Here is a 25,326-nt window from a genome sequence, read left to right on the forward strand (position 1 = left end):
TGCTTTCCCATGTCCTCCACAAATGCCCACTAGGCATCCACTGACCCAGCAGGTTGGTTTTAAAAGGGAAGAAGGAAAGAAGCTACAAGACAGGGAGAAATCAGGAGGTGGAGGTTCACTCTCACTGCCTGCCTTGATGCCCTCAAGTGACAGAATGACTCCAGGAAGAAATTGAGGCAGGGCAGAGCCTTAGGGCTCAGGGAAATGGGACTGTCAAAAACTAGAAGCTGGTCACAGTGGCTCACACTGTAATCCCAGCACTTTGGGAGGCCAAGGAGGGAGCATCCCTTGAAGCCAGGAGTATGAGACCAGCCTGGGCAACATGGTGAGACTCTGTCTCTACAAAAACAAAACCAAACCAAAAATTCTAATTTCAAATCAGCACCTAGGCTTATGCTGATTTATCCATTTTCAGTTATTTGAACACATATATGCTTTTGCAAGTGCAAACCTCTTTGAGGTTGTGTTTAGCCCCTTGGAAATTAAAAAAAAGGGCTGGGTGTCGTGGCTTATGCCTATAATCCCAGCACTTTGGGAGGCCGAGGTGGGCGGATCATGAGGTCAGAGTTTGAGAGCAGCCTGGCCAACATGGTGAAACCCTGTCTCTACTAAAAATACAAAAATCAGCTGGGCGTTATGGCATGCGCCTGTAATCCCAGCTACTTGGGGGGCTGAGACAGGAGAATCTCTTGAACCTCGGAGGCGGAGGTCGCGGTGAGCTGAGATGGCGCCACTGCACTCCAGCCGGGGTGACAGAGCGAGACTCCATTAAAAAAAAAAAATTTTAAAAAAAGTTAAAAAAAAAGGATATAGGCTGGGCGCAGTGGCTCATACCTGTAATACCAGCACTCTGGGAGGCTGAGGTGGGAGGACTGCTTGAGGCTAGGAGTTCAAGACCAGACTGGCCATAGTGAGACCCCTTCTCTATTAAAAAAAAATTAAATGATCTACATCTGCTATCATGGAGAGAGGGTGGTGACTGGTGGAGAAGACACTGGATTTTCATCACATATCTGCCATTAAATGGTGTAAGGCCTTGAGTTACTAATCTCATGGTTCCGTCTATAAAATGACCAATTGACCCATCTCTAAGATTCTTCAAACTGAATTCACTATTACTCAATAAACAACTTACTCGGATAGTTCCCTCGTGCCGCTAGCAGTCATTTTTGCAATTTTTACAACAGGCATCTTATACACAGCACAATCTTCCCTCCCCTTTTTCTCTACCTTCCTAACTTCTAGCCTTCTGCCAGTGCTGCTCTCATTTCAGTTACTGCTACAGCCTCTCTCGGGCTGGAAGGGTGTGTCTCATCATGAACCAGTGCCTAAAGGATTTACTGCTTCATCTTATCAACAGACCGAAGCAAATATTTGTAAACTCAAAAGCTAAACAGAGTTTAATCTGAGCTCTCTGGGATTAATGAAGTAGAAGATGGATGGAACCTCTTTATTCTAGGTAGAAGGGCGAGATTTCAAAGGTTATTGATTGAGAAAACAGTAGCTAAGTGCTACCTGGAAAGGGATGTCCAAACATAATGAGTTGGTGTAGGAGTCAAGGGGAAAACAGAGGTGATCTCAATACGGTTTGTGAAAGATACACATAATGCACATATATATATATGTATATATGTATATGTATATATATATGTATATGTATATATATATTTTTTTTTTTGGTAAAGTTTCAGGCAACACTCAGATTTATAAGGGTATTCTGAATATTCTTTAGAAGACACAAACTGTTATGTAGCTTCCTCGAAAGCCAAAGCTCACACCAGTGGTTTTGAGTTAACAGGGCTGGGTGTGTGTTTCAGCACTGCCGTTTACCAGCTGTGGGGACTCGGGAAGGTTGTGTAACCTCTCGAAGTCTGTTTCCTCCCCTATAAAATGGGAATGAAAACAGGACTTCTTCAGAAGTTGGGAGAATTAAAAGAGAACACTTAGAAGATGCTTGGAAGAGAGGTGAGAATATATTAAGTGTTACATGAATACCAGTTACTCTTTCTATTAAAAAGTGAGGCTGGGGTGGTGTCTCACACCTATAATCCCAGCACTTTTGGGAGGCTGAAATGGGAGGACTGCTTGAGGCCAAGAGTTTGAGACCATCTTGGGCAACATAGCCAGACCTTGTCTCTACAAAAATTAAAAAAAAAAAATTAGTAAGGCGTGGTAGTGCATGCCTGTGGTCTCAGCTACGCTGGAGGCTGAGATGGGAGAATTCCTTCAGCAGAGGGTGTTGAGGCTACTGTGAGCTGTGATTGTGCCACTGCACTCCAGCCTGGGCAACAAAGCAAGACCCCGTCTGAAACCCTCCCCCGCCACTATTCCTAGCCTTTATTAGGAGTCTGCACCCCAATTCAGAGAGCTCCAAAATGTAGATGAGAAAGTCCATTTCGTGGACAAGCAAGGAAACGTAGAATGCTTGCAGATGTACCACCCACCGTGGCCACATCAATTCAGGAAGCTCAGGAGGAGAAGGGTAAGGAAATGAATTTTTAGAGAACTCCTAAACAGGAGCTTCCTACCTGCTGCACTTCATTGAATCCTCACAGAGACATCATTCCCATTTTCTTCCTTTTTTTTTTTTTTTTTTTTTTTTTGAGACAGAGTTTCGCTCTGTCACCAAAGCTGGAGTGCAGTGGCCTGATCTTGGCTCACTGCAACCTCCACCTCCCGGGTTCAAGTGATTCTCCTGCCTCAGCCTCCTGAATAGCTGGGACCACAGGCACACGCCACCACGCCCGGCTAATTTTTATATTTTTAGTAGAGATGGGGTTAGTAGAGATATAGTATGTTGGTCAGGTTGGTCTTGAACTCCTGACCCTGTGATCCACCTGCCTCGGCCTCCCAAAGTGCTGGGATTACAGGCGTGAGCCACTGCGCCTGGCCTCCCATTTTCATAGAAAAGGTCACAGAGTCATAGGGAGGCTGAACTGGGAGTCTAACTCTGCTATTCTGTCTTCTGCCTCTTGCATAAAAACTCAACACGGGTAGGAGCTTTCTGTCTTGATCTCAGCTGGGCTGCCCTGGTAAACCTGTGTAGAAGGCAGTCACATCGACTCCCAAGCGGGGGCTCTTTGCATGACAGTGCAAGCATCAAAACCTAAGAGAAGGAAGCAGGGCAGGGGCTCTTTGGATCACCCAGGCTGGAGTGCAGTGGCGTGATCTCAGCTCACTGCAACCTCCGCCTCCTGGGTTCAAGTGATTCTCCTGCCTCAGCCTCCCAAGTAGCTGGGATTACAGCGCGCCACAACGCCCGACTAATAGAAGCCTCTGGAGCCCCTTCCATGTACACGGTGGTGTGGGAGAGACACGAACAGCAGACATGCGTCCAGCGCTCAGACCTGCCCGCCGAGAGGCAGAAGAGAGCAGGCCACAAGAATAGGCCGGGCATGGTGGCTTTCACCTCTAATGCCAGCACTTTGGGAGGCCCTGGCAGGAGGACTGCTTAACGCCAGGAGTTTGAGACTATCCTGGGCAACACAGCGAGACCCTATCTGTAAAAAAAAATAAAAAATAAAAAAATTAGTTGGGTGTGGTGGCGAACGCCTTAGTCCCAGCTGCCCAAAAGGCTGAGGCAGGAAGATCCCTTGAATCCGGGAGTTTGAGAGTACACTGAGCTATGCTCACACCACTGCGCTCCAGCCTGGGTAACAGAGTGAGACCCTGTCTCTAAACAGACAAAAAAAGAATGAGACAGGTAGTAGTTGCCGTAGAAGGTGGAAGGTGGAACCCACAGCCGGGAGCTAACTGGGTAATTAACCTGAATTGTAGCTGGTCACATACAGTTTTTTTTTTTTTTTGAGGCGGAGTCTCACTCTGTCGCCCAGGCTGGAGTGCAGTGGTGTGATCTCAGTTCACTGCAACCTCTGCCTCCTGGGTTCAAGTGATTCTCCTGCCTCAGCCTCCCGAGTAGCTGGGATTATAGTGCACCACCAAGCCCGACTAATTTTTCTATTTTTAGTAGAGATGGGGTTTCACCATGTTAGCCAGGCTGGTCTCCAACTGCTGACCTCAAGTGATCTGCCCGCCTTGACTCCCAAAGTGCTGGGATTACAGGCGTGAGCCACTGCACCCAGCTGGGTGACTTTTTTATTGCCTCTCTGAGAAGGTTAAGCCTGCCTCTGAATTATTGTCAGGAAAACAGTGTCATCAGGTCAGTTCTCCAGCAAAAAATCTTTCCTCCCAGTTATCGGGAGGAAATGATCTACTTGAATGATACTAAAGATAGAATCTGTTGTTTTTGGCGACGTTATGAGCACATTTCAATCCTAATCCAAAGGATTTTCATTGAACTAGTTCACTAATAATCTGGCCAACGAGGAAGACAAAAAGGGCTGACCCTAAAAAGACAATTCCCATCCAAGCAGAGAGAGAGATGGAGTTACTCACGCCAAGTCAGAAAGTCATTTTCAGGGGCATTTGGAAATCTTTGGAGTGAACTTCCCGATGCTATGAACATTGTTTGAGACCCTGGAGACACTGCCTGTGTCACTGTGGGTTTCCCAGCTTCCAGCCGGGGAACTCCAGACTCCAGCCGGGGACAGCTGGGTGTGGAGGAGCGGATGTGGAGGGAACGCCAGCAGCACAAACAGCAGCTCTCCTCCCGGCCGGCAGACACATGGAAGGACAGCCTCGTTCAGCCTCATTCAGCCGCGAGCCAGAAATGCTCCAATTGTTCAGAAGACCCTGGGCGACTCAGCACCGGATATGAGCGCACATTCTGCCAGGAGGACGTTGTCAGGAGCCACGCGTGGCCCATCTGTTTTTGACACAGAGGGGATATTGATGACCAGCCACTGATTTCAGAAGACAGAGAAGGGGTGCTTTCCTCTCTGGAAGGAGGGGAAACTTCGAAGCAAACAGTGCTCCAAAGAAGAAAGGAATCGGTTGTTCTAGAACTAAAGAAGGGAAACGACAATCCGTCTCTTTAGACCTTAGAGAAAAAAAAAAAAATGAAGAAGGCGGTATATTCCCAGCAGATCGGTAAAAGCTGTAAGGAAAAGTTTTGGCAGACATCCCAGGAATAAATATGAGGAAAAGGTTAGAATTCTTCTTTATGATAAAAAGATATTTATTTCCTTGACAAATCCTCAGTGATGAATTCCTTACATAAAAGATGTCCCAGGAGACCACGGGAAATAATGCCACATTGCAGACTGCAGGATAAACATGTCATCTCTGGGGACTGTTATAGAGAATTGGATGTGATTTTTAACATGAAAAAATGCATGCTTGGAGAACTTTTCATCAGGCTTAGAAATTTTAGAAATAAAATAGTTCATTTCAGAGAGCATTGAAATTGAAGCTCTTTGAAAAGCAAGCACCTTTTGATGGTGGCTGGGAGTCTCTGGAAGAGCTTTGCTCTCTGGCTAGATTCCATGGCTCACTGGCACTCGGTGAAGAGTGCAAATGTAATTTAACAGAGAGAGAGGAGAATGGAAAAAAATAACTGAACATTCATTTAAAAAAATTAGCAGCATCCAGTAAAATACCCAGCTGAAACTATGGTTTGTAAATCCTACAGTTTCCATTTCTTAGGCTGTGAAATGAGGGAGCTGATCTATCTTCTGGCTCCAAGCTTGTTAGGCTATTGCAATACCAACGTTTGCAGGTTAACTGTGAATTTCAGTCATCCTCATTCTGTGCTCCCAGCAAAGGAGCACTGCAACAGAGGGCTGGCCCTAAATGGGAACAGAGAAACGCTCGTGGGAAGTGATAGTTATATCTCTTTTTAGTATTTAAAATTTCATCACAGTCCTACCCAGTCAGGAGGCTGAGGCAGGAGGATCGCTTAAGCCCAGGAGTTTGAGGCTGGAGTGAGCTAGCACTGCGCCACTGCACTCAGGGCGACAGAGCGAGACCCTGTCTCAAAAAATAGTTATCATTGGAAAGTCATTCATTTAGGTTATACATTGTCATTTGGTCCTGGTTCCCTTTAGTGGGCAAATACTCCTTTATTAGTAACACCTCAGGGGATAAATATAGCTGTGTAAATGATTTTGTTTTTATTTCCCCCAAAATAAGAACAGAAAGGGATAACGACTCTGTCTCCCTCTCAATTTTGACTCAGGCCAGTCCTGCTCAAACATGTCCAGAACCATCCATTCCCCAGAAAGAGATTTCGCAGCTCTCCCTGGGCACACGGTCCAGCATAAACAAACCCTGGCACAATCCGACTTTGGCTGCGCCCTGGGGCAGAGCAGAGGCTATGACCAAAATTAAGGCCCCTGGAATCCTGTCCATTGTTAGACCTAAAAGGAGAGGCCACAGGCCATGGGTAATGGAGGACTTTAAAAGGCCAGGAACAGAGATACAGGGAGGAGAAGGAGGAAGGACACAAAAGAGAAGGGATGAAGACAAAACCGAAAAACGTCGTGTGATTTATATCAGCGCAAGGCAGTGAATTTTGAGCTGAACACAGCCGCCATCATGACGCTGACAGAGCCTATCAGCTCCCCTCTCTGTTTGGAGAGATGTCAGATAGCTGGCACTCTCATTGTTACATTAGTTATTAATAAACTCCTTAACAATGGGAGGAAGTGCTAGCATTCAGAGAATGGGAGTGTGTCAACAGCTGAGGACTGAATGTGGACGGATCCCAGGCAATGCCAGGCCCATGTTTAGCACAGCCTGTTTTCTCCCAGAAGAGAAAGTGTCAGAGCCAGGGTACAATGACAGACTGCAAGTTTTGTTTCATTTCTCGTTTTTTAAACCCAAGATCCATCACCAGATTCTTTGCAATCTTGCTGATCACACTGCAGATGACTCAATGGCCATCTCAGTAATCACACAGCCAAATTCCTACTTGAAAACACAACATATCCCTTAGTTTTACAGAGAATGGGTCGTTTATGGCCCTAGACTTCTAGTCAAGAAGCCAAGATCAGCCTCATCATCTCATTTAAGAAACGCTGCAGTCCCATTTTTTCATTTCAGTGGTTAATACAACAAGCCACACGTCCCTGCAGCACACTGGGTATTTCCTAAGTGGGTTTGTGCTATTTTCCTTAAAAAGCCTGAGAACAAAAACTAACTCTCCTAACTCCCATTGAAATCAGAACTGTTCTCTGATGGCTTGGCCAGGTGTGGTGGCTCAAGCCTGTAATCCCAGCATGTTGGGAGGCCGAGGCAGGCAGCTCACTGGAGCTCAAGAGTTCGAGACCATCCTGGCCAACATCATGAAACCCCATCTCTACTAAAAATACAAAAATTAGCCAAATGTGGTGGTGGGCAACTGTAGTCCCAGCTGCTCAGGAGGCTGAGGCAGGAGAATCGCAGAGAACCCGGGAGGAAGAGGTTGCAGTGAGCCGAGATCATGCCACTGCACTCCAGCCTGGGCGACAGAGCAAGACTCCATCTCAAAAAACAAAATGAATGAATGAATGAGCTGTTCTCTGATGGCAAATCCCCAAAACAACACTTAGAACAAATCTCAGGCTGTGTCTCACTTTCAGACAAGCTATGAATGGGCTGTGTGTCTTCACCTACAACGATACACCCAGTTATTGTTGCTTTGTTGTTGTTATTCCCTTTTTTCTCCCCTCCAACATTTTCTGGAATTTCAAGTAATATGAGATGGGAAGGAAGGAATAAACCCATTCAAATTCTTTCAACATGGATTTTGGATTCTTTTTTAAAAAGACCCTGAACATGTCTTAACCAGATGGTTTGAATTCATAGTTGTTCTCTCAAACTGTACCTGAACTTTCTGGAAATGTGTTACCTGAAGACTTAGGAGCGAAAGCAACAGAGAGACGCAGCTACAAATGTGGAAGCAATCACCGGGCTGTCACAGGGCAGAGTGAATCCAATGCACCCTGCCTGCTCCCCCTCCAGTGGTCAATAACAGAGGCACTGAGCCCCTGCACAAATGGATTCAGGACGCGGGTTCCACGACCTTCCTCCCATCTGAATGCCACTCAGTGCTGCATGGGGAGGTGAGAATTTCATTCCTTTTCTTCCAACACAGGCTTACAGCTCTGATTCAGATGGTTCACCACCTCTAAGGGCCTCCACTTAAATACAGGTCTATGGGGTCTCACAGGGGACAGCTCTGTGTATCACTACTGTGGGATTCAGGGTCCTGGTCTCAAGCCTTAACCAATCACTTTAACTATGTTGAAGTCATCTGCCATTGAGTCATCTGCAGTGTGATGAGCAGGACTGTCAAGAATCTGGTGACGGCAATAGCAAAGACTTGGAACCAACCTAAATGTCCAACAACGATAGACTGGATTAAGAAAATGTGGCACATATACACCATGGAATACTATGCAGCCATAAAAAATGATGAGTTCATGTCCTTTGTAGGGACATGGATGAAACTGGAAACCATCATTCTCAGCAAACTATTGCAAGGACAAGAAACCAAACACCGCATGTTCTCACTCATAGGTGGGAATTGAACAATGAGAACACTTGGACACAGGAAGGGGAACATCACACACTGGGGACTGTTGTGGGGTGGGGGGCAGGGGGAGGGATAGCATTAGGAGATATACCTAATACTAAATGACGAGTTAATGGGTACAGCACACCAACATGGCACATGTATACGTATATAACAAACCTGCACCTTGTGCACATGTACCCTAAAACTTAAAGTATAATAATAAAAAAATTAAAAAATTTACTATTAAAAAAAGAATCTGTTGACGGATCTTGGGTTTAAAAAATAAAAATGAAGCAAAATCTACAGTCAACTATGTTGACTTTTTTATTTGAAATGCTAATCCGTGGCTCAGGGCATTGGTAGGTATGGATATTGACTTCTTTTTTATTTATTTACTTATTTTAGAGACAGAGTCTCGCTCTGTCTCGCAGGCTGGAATGCAGTGGTGTAATTTCAGCTCACTGCAACCTCTGCCTCCTAGCTAGGCTCAAGTAACTCTCCTGCCTCAGCCTCCCAAGTATCTGGGATTACAGGTGTGTAATTACACACCTAGCTAATTTTTGTATTTTTGGTAGAGACTGGATTTCATCATGTTGGCCAGGCTAGTCTCGAACTCCTGCCTGCCTTGGCCTCCCAAAGTGCTGGGATTACAGGCCTGGGCCATTGCACCTGGCCTGGCTTCTTTAATAGGTATCAATGACATTCTTCATTTCTTCAGCATCTGAGGCCTCAGATACCAAGTCCTAGACTTCAGTAATTTTAAAGGTAATTATGTGTCCTTGAACAGGCAAACCACCTTCAAAGTTACTAATAGTTTAGAAACATTTTACATCTTTTTTAAAAATCAATGAGCAGTACACAAACTCTTTGCGCGGGGGGTGGTGGGGGGCTATAACTTTGTAAAATGCTGTGTATAGTACCTGGCAGAGTTGGAAGCTAGCAGAAATGTTTATACCACAGAAATCTTACAGTGTTGTGACATGGCTCAGACACACCATGATTTGGGTTTAGATGAGGGTCAGAGAATAATTGAAAGACGACAAGATGGATACTACTGCAGGACACTGACGTGACACAAACTTTAAAGGTCTCATACCAGTGTGACAAAGGTTTACAATATAATTTGGGAAAAAAAATGCTGGAGGCAGATCCTATGGGCGGTATCAGCAAGGCCCAAGGTACCATACACTCTAAGAACATAGAAGATTCTTCTTTTTTTTTTTTTTTTTAAGAGACAGGGTCTCACTCTGTCACCTAGGCTGTTAGTATAGTGATACCATCATAGCTCACTACAGCCTTGAACTCCTGGGCTCACGTGATCCTCCAGCCTCAGCCTCCCAAGTAGTGGGAAATACAAGCATGCACCAACCATGTCCAGCTATATTAAGAAGATTTTTTTTTTTTTTTTTGGTACAGATGGTGTCTTGCTATGTTGCCAAGGCTGGTCTGGAACTCCTGGCTTCAAGTGATCCTCCCCACCGCCCCAAACCTCTACCCTCCCGAATAGGCGTGAGCCACTGTGCTGGGGTGAATATTCCTAAAGCACAGCACATGCAGGAGTCTTATTAGTATCCTTCACAATTTAATTTAATTTCAATAACTGTGCATCAAACACCTATTGGGTGTTGGGTACTGGACAAGCATTAGAAAATTCTGAAATGGAGACTAGTTTCTCAAAATGCTTTTAAGGAACAATTATTAGACACTATCTAACAAGGAGGTGAAAGAGAGATAACAGTTGACCCAACTGGACACTGGGTTATATGTATCACCTTTTCTGAATGAACGTCAGAAAATAAAATCCGGCAAGTGTAATAAGAGTATTAACAATCAGAGCTCTCCTGGAATTGCAAGCAGCGGGGCTTGTCCCCTTTGTGGGAACACATTCTAGGCAAGAGGGCAGAAAGGCAGGAAGAAAGGGATGGAGATGAGCCAGCCGCCTAGATCTTCAGGCCAAGGCTAGATTTCCCCATTGCAAGGGATGTGGAATCAGCCCCTTCCAGATGGCGCTGCCAATGCTTTCATCACGGGAAAGCTTTATCCTCCTGGTGCAAGGAAACACAGGCAGCCGTCAGCCATCCCAGCGGGAGGGAGAACAAGATCTAGGGGTGCTAGAAATTCCCTTTGTTCCCTGATGGAATGTTTCCTGTTTGCAGTTCGTCCCCCGACTGTCTTGGCCCTCCTAAGTCACAGGAGGTGGGTGTGGGGCACCCCAAGGAGCCTCCACCCTGGCACTAAAGGATGTTTTTCAGGCTCAAACTTGCAGGGCTGGTAAGAGTGGGACCTGCCCTCGGGTTGAGTCATGGGGCTTTCTCACCTTCTCACCAGGGTTTCTTCTTGCTCAGCTGTGCAGCTGCAGAAAGGGCTGAGGGCACTGAAGCTGACAATGGGATACGCTCTGCAAGTGGCCCCAGCTGCTACTAGTAACTCCTAATCACCTCAGCCTGGGGACCCAGCACTGAATGATAAAGCATTTGAAGATCGCTTCATTGTATTGGTATACCGATGCTTATCTATTAGGTGTACAGATGGATTAAGCAGGAAGGTTTTCTTAGGATTTCTCTTCTAGCCCACCAGACTGATTAGCAAAGTCCAGCCTGTGGGGAGTCATAGAGATGTACTGCTTTTAAGTCTTAAAGACGCTTGGATTTCATTTCTGTGTGTGTGTGAGAGAGACACAGTCTCACTCTGCCGCTCAGGCTGGAGTACAGTAGCATCATTTTAGCTCACTGCAACCTCCGCCTCCTGAGTTCAAGTGATTCTCCTGCCTCAGCCTCAAAAATAACTGGGATTACAGGTGTGCACCACCATGCCTGGCTAAGTTTTGTATTTTTAGTAGAGATGGGCTTTCACCATGTTAGCTAGGCTGGTCTCAAACTCCTGGCCTCAAACGATCCGCCTGCCTTGGCCTCCCAAAGTGCTGGGATTACAGGCGTGAGCCACCGCGCCCAGCCAGATTTCATTTCTGATGGTGCATGATGTCAATTTCATCTCAGGAGGTTTGGGGCTCCTGTTCACAGCCTCATCTATAGCTGCTATTAAGGTAAATTGTTGCCTTGGTGCCCCCTGGAGTCTGCCAGATACAAGGGGGCCCGTGCAGATGGACCAGAACACGGGCTTAAAACTGGGCACACCTGGGTTCTATGATCCTGAGCAACCCACCCACCCCAAGCTTGTCTCTTCCTCAGCAACAAGAGAGTCTCTGCAATTAAAGTGAGTAGACCAGCAGCATCAGCCTCACTTGGAAACTTGTTAGAGGTGTAAATTCTCAGGCTCTCCCCAGACCTACAGAATCAGGAGCTCTGAGAGGGGTTTTGACAAGCCCTCCAAGTGGTTTCGATGCATGCCGAAGTTTGAGAACCACTGAGCTTCAAGAATCCAAGCTGAAGTCAGCCAGATTCCCTATGCTAAGGGGGAAGGTGGGCTGATAGATGCAGCCTCTCTAATCTGACACTGGGTTTTCACAGGGTTAGGAAAAAACGCGATTGTAGGTTGTGTTTAAAACACAAACAAGGTGTTGGCTCTGACTCTGCTCTAGGTCATTCAGCAGGAGACTGGGAGCGGCTGTAATTCGAGGTAGGGGTCTTGGGCTTTGAATTTCATTCTCTTTGATCCTTGAAGACAACATTCTCTGCAGTCTTCATGGCCAACTCCCAAGCTTCAGAAAGAATAAGCATTGACCCCATTTTTTTGGATGAAATATTTTCGAAGAACTTAAGGCAGGGAGGGGTTGACAATGGACCCCAGGTGATGTGGCAGAGGCAGATCTAGGTTTATGGGGCTTGAAGCTTATAAAATTTTAGCGGCTTTTTTTTTTTTTTTTTTTTTTTGAGACAGAGTCTTGCTCTGTTGCCCAGGCTGGAGTGCACTGGCACGATCTCTGCTCACTGCAACCTCTGCCTCCTGAGTTCAAGTGATTCTCCTGCCTCAGCCTGCCAAGTAGTGGGATTATAGGTGTGCACCACCACACTCGGCTAATTTTTGTATTTTTAGTAGAGATGCGGTTTCACTGTGTTGGCCAGACTGGTCTCCAACTCCTGACCTCAGGTGATCCACCTGCCTCGGCCTCCCAAAGTGCTGAGATTACAGGCCTGAGCCACCACACTGGCCTTTAGCGGTTCTACTGAAGAAAAATACAAAACGTATTATGTTCACAGATTTTATAAAAACACATGACCATGTGAACACACTGCTAAGGTCCACGGAGGGCCTCAGCCTGTCCAAGGATGGGCCTTCAACTTAACGCTCCACTCACCAGAACAGTAACCTCGCCTCTCAGTCCAGGAAGGATGTCTGTCCCCTCTCTGGTCCTTTAAATTTTTCCTGGCTATGATTGGATCACACCAGCCCAGAAGCTAACGAGACAATTTTTAGCTCCTCTTCGTCTCCTGTCTTTTCCTTTTTGTTATTGTTTACAGCCACTATATATAGTAATATAAATTACCAGGGAAGATTTCTTGCCTTCTTTGCATGGCTCAGAGACAGCTGCACGGTTCCTACATCAATCAGGTTTTTTTCTCATGTTCCACTTTTCTTTTTTTGTTTTTTGAGACAGGGTCTTGCTCTGTCACCCAGGTTGGAGGGCAGTGCAGTCACTGCTCACTGCAGCCTCAACCTCCAGGGTTCAGTGATCCTCCCTACTCAGCCTCCCAAGTAGCTGGGACTACAGGTGCTGTGCCACCACACCTGGCTAATTTTTTTTTTTTTTTGGTAGAGACGGGGTCTCATTATATTGCCCAGGCTGGTCTTAAACTCCCTGGCCTCAAGTGATTCTCCAGCCTCGGCCTCCCACAGTGCTGGGATTAGAGGTGTGAGCCACCGTGCCCGGCCACAATGCCCTTTTCTAACATTTCCAAACCACGGCTGCCTCCCTTCCTCTCTGCTTCTTTCAAACCCACTCCTCCTCCTGCCATTTCAGTAAATGACACCCCCCTCTTTAAGTCAGTCAGATCCAGGACCTTGGAACTCCTCTGTCCCTCCCAACATCAAAAGACAAAATGACTTGGCCAAGGCTGGCAGAAGCGGACGACGGCACCAGATCTCTGACTCGCAATTTCAAAAGGCACTGAATGGAGAAATCATGCCCTGTGACACGATGGAGAGAGTATTCCGCATTTTTAAAAGCTGGAGAAACCCACCTGGGAGTAGAATGCAGTGTCTCCTGGCACCAGATCCTGAAATTCACAACACACAAGTGGGCACATGAGCGGATTCCACTTTTCACCCTTGGACCTGACATTCCCGACAGCTTGCCACTGGCATTGTGAAACGCTCTGGGGGGTACCTGAAGACACTTAAGTGTGACCAGCAGGCCTTCTTGCACTGCGTGGTTCTACTGATGCTTTTTTTTTTTTTTTTCCCTTCCACTATTTGATTCCTGGGAGCAGTTTTCTCAGATTCGCATTTGGATCCCAACCTTGGTCTGGAAAGCAAAGCCAGCTTTGGGGCAGCTTGCCCTGCAGCCTCCCCAGCTGCAGCTCTCCCCACCTTCCTGGTCCCCTCTGGGGTCCCAGCCATGCTCGGGGGGCATCCCTCCAGCTGGCCTCTGCCTACCTGAAGACAGCAGGCTGCCGCTGCTGCCGCTGATGATCTTCCCCTTGCTGCCCATGTTGGCCAGCTTCGAGGTCTTCAGCGTCCCCGTCTCGGTCAGGTCGATGGCGATCTCACTCAGGCTGCGTGCTGCATGGATTTTGGACTGGAATGGAAAGGGAAGCAGGTCAAAGAAGTGACGCTCACCTTGCGGAAAGGACAGTCATCCCTCGCCTGCCCCTGCTCACCGTCTTGACATTCCGCAAAGGGACTTATCTCCCTGACTAATGTGCAGCATTTTTGTTTGCATCCCTTGGCCTAATCATTAATCACCGACACTCTCTGCGAAGAGCAGAGGCAGCTCAAGAGCTGCATCAATGGAGGATGTTCTAAGCCTCCGATTCTGTAGGCTGCACTGCTTTGTGCTTAAGAGAATGTCCTGATTTAGGAAAAGTGACTTAATCTCATTGAGCTTTATTATTCCCAGCCACAAAACACGGTAGATGCCACTCACCACCCAGGGGTTGGTTCGGGTCAAAGGAGAGAAAGTGTGGGAAGGGTGTTCCTCCCCTCCCAACTCCCCTGTCCTCCCCTCTTCCTCCTTATCTGCCTGGCACACAGCTCTCAACAAACACTGTGGTTATAATTATTTCGTGCTTAAACAAGGAGGGGAAAATGATTTTCAGTGCTGTGAAAGACCTAAGAGATTTAAACCTCTTAAATAGTTTGCCATGTGGTCATGGAAAGTTTAGCTGATGAAGAAGTGACAGTGGTTCTCCAGCTTGGGCATCATAGCAAGATCCCATCTATACAAAAAAATTAGCCAGGTGTGGTAGTGCATGCCTGTAGTCCCAGCTACTGGGGAGGCTGAGACAAGAGGATTGCTTGAGCCCAGGAGTTGGAGGCTGCAGTGAGCTGTGATTGCACCATTGCACCCCAGCCTGGGCAACAAAGTGAGACCTTGTCTCTTAAAAAAAAAAAGAAATGACAATGACAGATCTCTAGACCTGCAATCACAGGGTGCATGATTGTGGAAAAACTGCTCATTTGGATTCTGGGGTCCCACCAATGAACGTCTGACACGGTGCTTTGCTTGTATTTTGATACCTAAGTACATGTTGCCCTAGTCTTCCTATTATGGTTCAAAGGACACTCCCTTTAATCCACGTTGATTGGCTCTATTTGGTTAAAAGTCACAGCAGGTAAGAATAATTAGAAAAAAAGTCTGTGTTCAAATTGACATTCCTAAAAGCAGTGGTTTTTCAAAAAAAATTTTTTTTTTTTTTTTTTGAGACAGAGTCTCAGTCACCCAGGCTGGAGTGCAGTGGCCCAGTCTTGACTCTCTGCAACCTCTGCCTCCTGGGTTGAAGTGGTTTTCCTGCCTTAGCCTCCTGAGTAGTGGGGATTACAGGTGTCCACCACCACGCCCAGCTAATTTTTGTATTTTTAGTAGAGACGGGGGTTTTGCCATGTTGGCCAGGCTGGTCTCAAACTCCTGACCTCAGGTGATCCGCCTGCTGCAGCCTCCCAAAGTGCTGGGATTACAGGCGTGAGCCACCGCGCCTGGCTAAAGCAGTGGTTTTTATAAGGTATCTGCTCCAGTTTCTACCTTCGGTAGTGACAATGTGTTTGCATTTCCCACACGTGTGTCCAATGTTTGCTTGTTTTCTTCTTCAGGAAATCAACTTTTTGTGAGTGTGCTGAAGGCAACAGGCTTTGCCAGTACACAGAACTTGGTGAAAACAACTAGAAACGGTCACTTGCTCATCTGTCCTTTCTGTGGCCACTGTCTACAGCACACACACGGGCTGGGCGAGGTTCACCATTGTAGCTTCCTGCCTGGCCTGTAGAACCCAAGGTCTTTCCCACACAGGAGAAAGCAGGCATGGGGGTGGTGGCGAAGGCCATGGAGGGGTGTGGACCCACCACTCCTGGATGCCCTGTGTACAGCCTTCCTTCCGTGCCCGGGGGCCCTTACTGTCCAGCCAGGGCTGTCTGAATGCCTGCAGCTCTGCCCTTCCTCTGCCCTCGATGTTGCTGTCCACACTGGCAAGGACAACAACTTCCGACTTCATGTTAACACGATGGAAGTCCGCGGGCCGGAGGAAACACTGAGGCATGGCGCTTGTTTTCTTCACCTGGTGTGAACTGTCTTCCTCCTCCTCCTCCTCCCTACCCCGTGGGCCTTTCCTCGACTTATGCTTCCTTCCTAACCTCAACTTTTTTCCTTGCATTCAGACTGAAGTCGACTTCCTCAGGCAAATTTCCTTGTTCATAAAACAATCCTGGCTGCCAGGCCCTCGAAGGATTTTGGCTTGCCGCAGAAGGAAGGAAAAGGGCCTTTTATTTCATTTTGACACAGCCTATCATTTGCGCCCATCTGGCTGAGTTTTACCCTCTAAGCAAGCATGGCGAGTACAACCCATGACTTCCTTTCTTTCTACATCGCTCTGTTATGGAGACCCAGGTTTTAATAAAAAGTAGCCCACTCCCAAACGGTGATGTAACAATAACTCACGAAGGCCTAGACCAATTCAGTGCTGGGTGAAGGGTCTGGGCTCTGAAGTCAGAATGACCTGAATTAGAGCTGGGCATGGTGGCTCAAGCCTGTCCATCCCAGCACTTTGGGAGGCCGAGGTGGGTGGATCACTTGAGGCCAGGTATTTGAGAACAGCCTGGCTAACATGGCAAAACCCTGTCTCTACTAAAAATACAAAAATTAGACTTGTGTGATGGCACAAGCCTGTAGTCCCAGTTACTCTGGAGGCTGAGGCAGGAGAATTGCTTGAACCCGGGAGGCGGAGGTTGCAGTGAGCTGAGATCACGCCACTGACTGATCTCATTCCAGGCTGGGTGCTAGAGTGAGACTCTGTCTAAAAAAAAAGACCTGACTTAGAATCTTGGCTCTTCCCAGTGAATCACTATCGGACTTTGACCCTTCACCTTCCTGATTCTCAGATACATGTTTGTAAAATGGAGGTCTTAAAACCCACATCCTAGAGTTGTGATAACTAAAGTAGATAATTTATGTAAAGGCCATCGTAATAAGAATAGGATCTACATTAGGGCCTGGCTGTAATTTGCTAACTGAGGTTAGATTGATGGCCCAACCAGATATTTTGGGGACCTCATTAATCACATGAAAAACTTATCCCCCTTGTCATACCAGAACTCTTGCCACACATCATTCTTAAAACAAAAATATGAGATCAAAAGGCATCTTTCCTAAAGGAGACTAGATTCCTGGAAGCCTTATGGAAGCTTTAGCAAACTACTGGATTTTTTTTTTTTTTTTTGAGACAGAGTTTCACACTGTTGTCTAGGCTGGGGGAGTGCGGTGGCACGATCTCAGCTCACTGCAACCTCTGCCTCCTGGGTTCAAGCAATTCTCCTGCCTCAGCCTCCTGAGTAGCTGGGACTACACGTGTGGGCCACCACGCCCGGCTATTTTTAGTAGATACGGGGTTTTGTCATGTTGGCCAGGCTGGTGTCAAACCCCTGATCTTAGGTGATCTGCCCGACTCAGCCTCCCAAGTGCTGCGATTACAGGCATGAGCCACTGCGCCCGGCCGGGATTCTTTCCAGAATGGAAATATCACAGCGACCTAACAGACTCGGTGGAGAGAGGACCAGGAGGACCATGGGCATTGTCGGGGAGAGTCTCTCTTTGCAAAGTCAGGTCTCTGGGCTGACCTTAAGGAGTCCCCAGACTCTGGAACATTTTGGTCTGGGAGTCTTGCCTGATACACGTGACTCAGTCTTCTGACTGATATTGTGGGAACAAAGCTTCAATGTCCCTGTCCCCCTTTGACTCTGCCTTTGACCCTAAATGAAATGGAGAACTGCATCAGGGAGAGAAAAAAAAAGATTAGGAAGAAGGAAAGACGTTTGGATTGGGGGCCAATTCAAGAAGTCCCCACTCTGAGTTCAGAGGGAAAAGTGTCTAATGTCGACTCTAAACATTTTGAACTTTCAAATATTTTCCTGCAAAGTCTCTAAGACGTTCCTTGGCTCTGGGCTTCAGAGGCTGCTGGGATCTAGCAGACAACATTTCTGATCTCTGGGGTCAGCATAGAAGTTACCAATTATAATTGGTGCCTGTGCAGCTTCTCATTCTGAAGGAGCTACAAATAACCAACCAGCACAGCCTCCCCCCGCCCTGTCTTAGATGGTAGAATGGTTTCTTGATGTATATGCATGGAGAGCTGATGGAGGGAGGGAGAGAGGGAGGGAGGGAGGGAGAGACAGGCAGAGAGAAAGAAGGAGAGATTTCCTTAAATGATTTGCACAGTGACCCTGAAAGAAGAAAAAAACCGAGTGTCAGGGGAGCACCTGAACCCTCATGGCTCCCCACCCTTGCTGACTCAAACCACTAGACCTCACTTGTCTCTCTCGGGTTGATAAACATCATTTGGGAGGCCTGGGCTTTGCTGAAGCTCTTCAGAGAAAGGAATGGTTGGCATGTCCCAGTACAGTAGAGTGTGAGCAGTGGCCAGGATGCCAGCCAGAACTGGCTGCCTAGAAATATTATGAAGCTCTCTGTCCCAGCCCTGTCGGCCATCACTCACCCAGAGGTAGTGCTGCCCATCAGAGATGAATCACATCGCTGTTCTATAAAGAACATTCCGGAAACAGAAAGGTGTTGTAATGTAATTCCCAAAGGGTATGTCATCATCTCTGATTTAATTTGCGGGCCTTTTAGAGAATTTAAACTTCATGCAAGTGTTGGCCAGCGATAGTATGCTAGATTAACTATGACATTAGTAAAAGATGGCACGTATTTCCTCAAGCAATTTCACAAATGTGGTGCCATTTGACCAATCACTAATTGAGGTCAGGAATTTCCTTTGCTGCCAATTGGGGAAAGCAAAACACCAAGGATGAAAGACCCACCCGGGGTCCCAGAGCTGGAAAACAGAGGCCTCCAATTCCCACATAGAGGGTTGTGATCCTCACCTGTCACTGCAGGCTGGGGAACTGGTTCCTGTGAGAAGTGTGAGGGCTCTAGGACATCTGTGAGCATGCCAGGCTTCCTGGGAAATGTTCTCCTTCTCCTCCTGGGAGCGTGGGCATTTTCTTCAGTCCCCAAGGGTTACTTTTACAAAAGGGACAGCTGAAACATTCCTAATGCTATGGGCATTTGGTTTTACCTCCTAAAAGACATGTCTTGTTACTAAGTTATCTACAATAATCTTTTTTTTTTTTTTTTTTTCTGAGATGGAGTCTCACTCTGTCAACCAGGCTGGAGTGCAGTGGTGTGATCTCAGCTCACTGCAACCTCTGCCTCCTGGGTTCAAGCAATTCTTCTCCCTCAGCCTCCCTAGTAGCTGAGATTACAGATGCCTGCCACGATGCTTGGCTACTGTTTTTGTTTTTTTTTTTTTTGTATTTTTAGTAAAGACTGGGTTTCCCCATGTTTGCCAGGCTGGTCTCGAACTCCTGACCTCAAGTGATCTGCTCTCCTCGGCTTCCCAAAGTACTGAGATTACAGACGTGAGCCATGGCGGCCGGCCAATAATTTCCTTTTGAGATGTACTTGCTGTGTCAGTGAGTTGACCTGTTAGCCTGTTCAATAACAAGGCTTGCCAACTGCAGAATGAGCCCATCTTCCCAGGTGCAGCGGGAAAGCCATAAGAACAAGCTTCTTGAGATGCTCAAGAGACCGCCTATGCAAAAACCGGCGCAGAGAGGAGGAGCTTGAACAGCCAATGCTGTGCTATCCTCAGGGCGAGATACACCTTTTCCTCTTTCCACACTGTGGTACAGTGCATGGGGGGTCTGCCCTCAAGGGGAATTGGCAGTGGGGTTCAGGAGCATTGCCCAATCCCCTAACCCCCACCATCCATCACCCAACCACAGAGGGTGAAATTAACGTTCTCAGGTGTCGACCTCCAACTGTTGCCCCTGGACAGCAAAACCCTGACACCCACCCACTGTGTCAATATCGAGCATGAGTCAAAAACACTTTGGCCCCATTTCTTTTGATCTAATCGAGCTTCAAATTCCTGCGCTAGGACTAGGACCCATCACTGCCAGGAGAGCTGCGGAGAATACTGTCATTATTCCTAACAACAGAAATTCTCCGTCCTGCACACATTCATCCCAGAAAATGACCAAAAAGGGGGTCAGAAAGTAGAGGACAAAATATTTTACAAAGGAGAAAATGACGGCTGCAGGGGACAGACCCCAATTTAAAACTGAATTATGACTAAAGGGATTGTTTCATTTCTTCCTGTCCTCTTTTCTTCTTTTTTTTTTTCTTTTAGTAGAGACGGGGGTCTCACTATGTTGCCCAGGCTGGTCTGGAATTCCTGAGCTCAAGTGATCCTCCTGCCTTGGCCTCCCGAAGCGCTGAGACTACAGATGTGAGCCACTGTGCCCAGCCCTGTCCTCTTTTCTTTCTCTTATCACCTCCCCCTTGACCCCCAATTCGCTCACTCTCCTCTTCCCCAGAAAAAGAGAAACCCCTTAAAATATGGATAAGATGGCAAAAGAGAAAGAACCCTAGAGGGCACCGATTCAGTGACTCTTGTGCCCAGTAAGTGGAGCATCTTGCCACCTTCTCCCAAGAACTCATGCGATGGAGGGAAATCCTCCATAAGTGCTAGAAACCACTAGCCCAGGGGCCCAGGGTGACCTCAGTCTGTATTCCCCCAGCCCAAGCCAGCAGGATCTTGAGAGAAGCTGCAGGGCCATCTTGGCAGGGCTCTTCCCCTGAGGGAGAATGAATGGGAGTGGCTTGTGGGGGGCTGACAGGGGAGTCTGGGGAGACAGGGCTGGAGGAAGAGGGGGCAGAGTGTTGATATAAGCCCTGTGTGAACCAAGGAGACGTCATCCTCTCACCCACCAGAAAACGCAGCTGCGAGCCCAGAGTCGGGGGTGGTGACACCTCCTTGGAGGAAGTCTGTTTACCAAGGCCCCAGGCTCTAGGTCTACCTTAGGGAAACAGGGTAGTTGCCTTTTTTTTTTTTTTTTAACGTTTCCAGTTTTGCATTAAAAAAAAAAATGGACTTGGCAGTTGGAACCGCCTGAGGGTTTTCACAGCAATTACCCTAAACAGTTAGGTGGTGTCTATTCGTTGAGAAAGATTCCTTTTTTCTTTTCAAAAGGAAGATAGTATACCACTGTTTAAACACCAAAAAGGGCTTGCCTTCACGCTGCTAGAGGATTCTCCCGAGGGCCAAAAGCACAGTGGGAATTCCTCAAAAGGGGCCTACCTGGCTGCAGTCAGCGGCTTGAGCGGCTCTGATGGTGGTCGGAGCCCCCTGGACCAAGATGCATGGAATGTGCCCTCTTGAAGAGCTAGTCTCATCCCTCCCATCTGTAGCCCTAAGAGGCAAGCCTGTACCTGTGCAAGCTATGGACCTGGGCAAGGGACATGGCGCCTCCCCCACCCATCCGATCCTCATTCCTAAACTAAGAGAGGCAGACAATGGCCCAGGCTGCTCTTAAGCTGGCTGAGGGCTTGGTGAGAGGTCTGGTCACTCACCTTACTTTGCTTTCTGTCCAGATAGAACTGGTGTTGGCTTATGGCCATAGCCCAGATGGACTTGATCAATGCCGGACATGCATACCACGTGTGCACTGCAATGCCGCTGTGCCCAAACGTCCTCCTTGTCACTGAAGCCCTGGGGAAGCAAGAATCACAAGGTTCAATCCCATTTCTGTTGAGAGAAACCATTTCTCAGTCAACAGCTTCTGTAGAGAACCCACTGCGTCCTAGAAGCCCTGGCGTAAAGATGATAGATGAGCTCTCACACACACCTAGGCGTACACACACACACATGCGCACACACCTTAGAGACATCATTGGCTGGCAAAGGCCACCTTCTGATTTTCTGACTCCCTAGAGTTCAGAATTTGGCCAAGCCTCGGCCTTGTCTGGGATAAGATGGGTCATCCTAGCTCACTGGATGGTCCTTTTTCGATCCTGGACTTGGCACTGGGCCAAGACAAACTTCGCAGACAGGAAAACCTTCAATGATGCTCCCTATGAGACAGGAAATGTGCCTACAGTGGGGATGAGTAAATTATTTTCTAATCACCACAGGCTACAGCGTCCCAGGGAATCGGGACTTCTTACATAACTAACCCAATGTTCCTTGAAGATTTGGTGATCAATTTCCAATCTATTCAGAGGGCAGGGAGGGTATAAAGAATCAGGAGAGGAAAGGCAGAGAGAAATGTGCCCAGCCCCAATTCCCCCAACCTCTGTCTATACATTTTATTTATATTTTTCAGATGGAGTCTTGCCCTGTCACCCAGGCTGGAGCGTGCTGGCAAGATCTCAGCTCACTGCAACCTCCACCTCCCAGGTTCAAGCAATTCTCCTGCTTCAGCCTTCTAAGTAGCTGGGATGACAGATGCCCCCCACCACTCCGGGCTAATTTTTTGTATTTTTAGTACAGACAGGGTTTCATCAGGCTGGTCTCTAACTCCCGGCCTCAGGTGATCCACCTGCCTCGGCCTCCCAAAGTGGTCAGATTACAGGCATGAGCCACCGCACCTGGCCCTGTCTATACATTTTTAAATCTACATGGAGTAATCAGACTTTAAAAGTGAAAATGGGAACTGCTGATCTCCACATTCATGGAGTTAGGGGGAGTTATATGGTCATGCTTTTAGTGAAGTATATTTTATAGGATAGGCAGATTATTTCGCAAATGAAATCTGAGAATGTGTGTTTGCGTGTGTGTGTGTGTGTGTGTGTGTGTGTGTGTGTGTGCATGCATGTGAGACAAGTTGACAGGAAGGTGGGCTGGGATTTGGGGCATTTTACGTGGACATCAGAAACAAAATGTATGTTCTCAAGACTAACATATCTAATTTGGAAGAAACCTGGGGGTAATCAGGACTTGCAAACAATAACACTTTTTTTCATGGCTAATTTTCCCTTAAAGAAAACAAAGCTGCCAGCAGTATCTTACTTTGGGCGGGGGTCGGGGGTGCTAAAGATTTAAAGTGGAGTCTTGTTCACGCTCACCTTTAAGGAGAAATTCGGATCTGGTGGTTAATGTTACTGAGCCCACACAGCTTTTTCCTCCCTTCAGTTCCAACAAAAGTGAAGGAAAAAAAAAAAAAAAAAAAAAGCCAGCGCGTGAAAGAGCACACAGTTGAAAATAATTGAAAAAAGGAGCCAGGGAGAGAGTGAGGGGGAGATCCCTCGCCAGTCTCTCGAAATTTAAAAGAAAACAGGGATCTGTGCTCCCAGCTTGGCTTCCATAGCAGTTCTTGCTCTTGGAAATAAATGAATGACTTTTTTTTCCCCCCCAGAAAAGCTGAATTAGACAAGAAAAGTATCTTGAAAGGTGATGCAAGGCTAGGTACCTCCATTTCTCAGGTACCGGGAGGGCAGAAGAGTTCCCCGGAGCATCTAAATCAGATACTCAGAGTTCTTCTCCTGCTCTATTATTACTTTATCTCCTCTCCTCATCTTTCGCTTCAAGCCCTTCCTATTTTACCCAAACCGTAGAAGTGAAATATTGGCCCAGCCTGGAGAAGCTCAGAAATGAAGCTAAGCATTGAGTTAGGATGCCCAGGGGGAGAAAGTGCACAGTGTTGTCCAGTGCCCCACAGGGAATGGTGCAATCACACCTGAGCCCATCGGCCCAGAAAGCAGCCTCTGCCCTGAATCATTCCCATCGATTACATCTTCACTAAATGACCGTATCTGGCGCTGCCCATCCTATTATTGCAGTTCTGACTGCCTTCCTGGCTTGGGGGAGGGGCTGAGCCCGGAACACCAAACTAACGTGAGGCCAATCACATTCCTCTTCCCTACCTCAAATAAGCAAGGCCACAAGCAATAGGATGACACATTCAACTTAAAAAGCACCGCGAGGTTCACTTCAAAGTAACTGGAAGAGAGGACTTGCAATGATACCAACATAAAAATAGTAAACACTGAGGCGGGCGGATCACGAGGTCAAGAGATTGAGACCATCCTGGCCAACATGATGAAATCCCATCTCTACTAAAAATAAAAAAATTAGCTGGGTGTAGTGGCGCACGCCTGTAGTCCCAGCTACTTGGGAGGCTGAGGCAGGAGAATTGCTTGAACCTGGAAGGTGGAGGGTGCAGTGAGCCGAGATGGCGCCACTGCATTCCAGCCTGGGGACAAAGTGAGACTCTGTCTCAAAAAACAAAACAAACAAACAAACAAAAAACCACTCAAGGCCATGGATACCCCACGTACCCTGCCTTGATCATTCCATGTTCTACGCATGTAACGCACTCACACGTGGCTCATGAATACGTGAAATAGTAACTCTCAATACAAGAGAAAAAAGGCACCACTAGGATGTGAAAAAGAGAACTGAGTGCAAGAAAGATCTTACAGCTCATAGCTCTGGCTCTGCCACCATGCTAAATAACTGACCTGAAGCCATTTCCTTTCCTTGTGTGTCTTTAATGCTGAAGTCATCCTGGGTCTCCACCTCTGGCCTCCCTGGGCCTCTCCCCCATTCCTGCCTGTCTGCAGGCTAACTCAGTGTACTCAGAGCGAGTTTGCCTGGGACGAGACAGCTCTGCTTCTTCCTCTGGGCTCCTCCAACTCCCACTTCCCTCCAGCCAGACCCTCCCTCATTTCTTTATCCTAATTGAGAAGCCCCCACCTGACATCTATATCCCCCTGAGGCCCTACCACGTGGCTTTAATCCTAGTTACCCCTCCAGGTCAGACCTCTCCTTCCTGGTAAGCCTCTCCCTTCCTGACCAGCCAGGCCTCTGGTGACCCTGTCCTTCACCCTTCATGGCCCACGACGTCTGGCCCTTCTGTACAGTATAGAGACAAAGGGCATGAGCTCTGGAGCCAGACCTCCTAGGTTCAAATCCTGCCTCTCCTGTATACTAGCTACTTGTCGTCTAGAGCAGGTTTCTTTGTTTCTTGTGACACTCCATGAGTTCCTTCTTCTCAGCCAGGTTCCAGGCAGTGGCTCAAGCCTGTAATCCCAGCACTTTGAGAGGCCAAGATGGGAGGATTGCTTGAGCTTGGGAATTTGAGACCAGCCTGGGCAACACTGTGAGACCCAGTCTCTCCAAAAAAAAAAAAAAAGCTGGGTACGGTGGTGTGTACCTATAGTCCCAGCTACTCGGGAGGCTGAGGCTGAGGTGGGAGAATTGCTTGAGCCTGGAAGGTGGAGGCTGCAGTGAGCTATGATTGCACCACTGCATTCCAGCATGGGCGACAGAATGAGACCGTGTCTCAAAAAAAAAGTTCCTTCTTCTGCCTGTCTTCTCAGTTACACTAGAAGATCTTTAAGGAAGAAGACCCTGCCTCCGACTTCCTTCCTTCCCTGCCACAGCACCCGACAAGGACACAGAAGCTTCGCAAGAAACATGACATTGATCACTGCTGTCTAATAGGCGACGGGCCCACTGAATAGTCACGTGCGAGATCTA

The 25,326-nt window shown here is 47.5% G+C and overlaps 1 protein-coding gene across 12 annotated transcripts in view; it reads right to left on the reverse strand.

Annotated features, from left to right (window-relative positions):
- Window positions 1–25,326, reverse strand: part of FRMD4A (FERM domain containing 4A) — a 688,283-nt gene that overhangs the window by 34,140 nt on the left and 628,817 nt on the right. For 8 of the 12 annotated variants that reach the window (XM_034930005.4, XM_034930006.4, XM_034930004.3 and 5 more), the window contains 3 exons: window positions 21,417–21,555; window positions 13,952–14,093; window positions 13,537–13,572 (listed from right to left, as the gene is read on the reverse strand). In XM_034930005.4, the coding sequence (XP_034785896.2) occupies window positions 13,537–13,572; window positions 13,952–14,093; window positions 21,417–21,555 (317 nt within the window). The remainder of the gene's footprint in view (window positions 1–13,536; window positions 13,573–13,951; window positions 14,094–21,416; window positions 21,556–25,326) is intronic. The other 4 variants (XM_055092430.2, XM_055092432.2, XM_063607266.1 and 1 more) reach the window with 1 other exon arrangement.

Source organism: Pan paniscus, chromosome 8 (genome assembly GCF_029289425.2).
Source record: "Pan paniscus chromosome 8, NHGRI_mPanPan1-v2.0_pri, whole genome shotgun sequence".
NCBI classification, from domain to species: domain Eukaryota; kingdom Metazoa; phylum Chordata; class Mammalia; order Primates; family Hominidae; genus Pan; species Pan paniscus.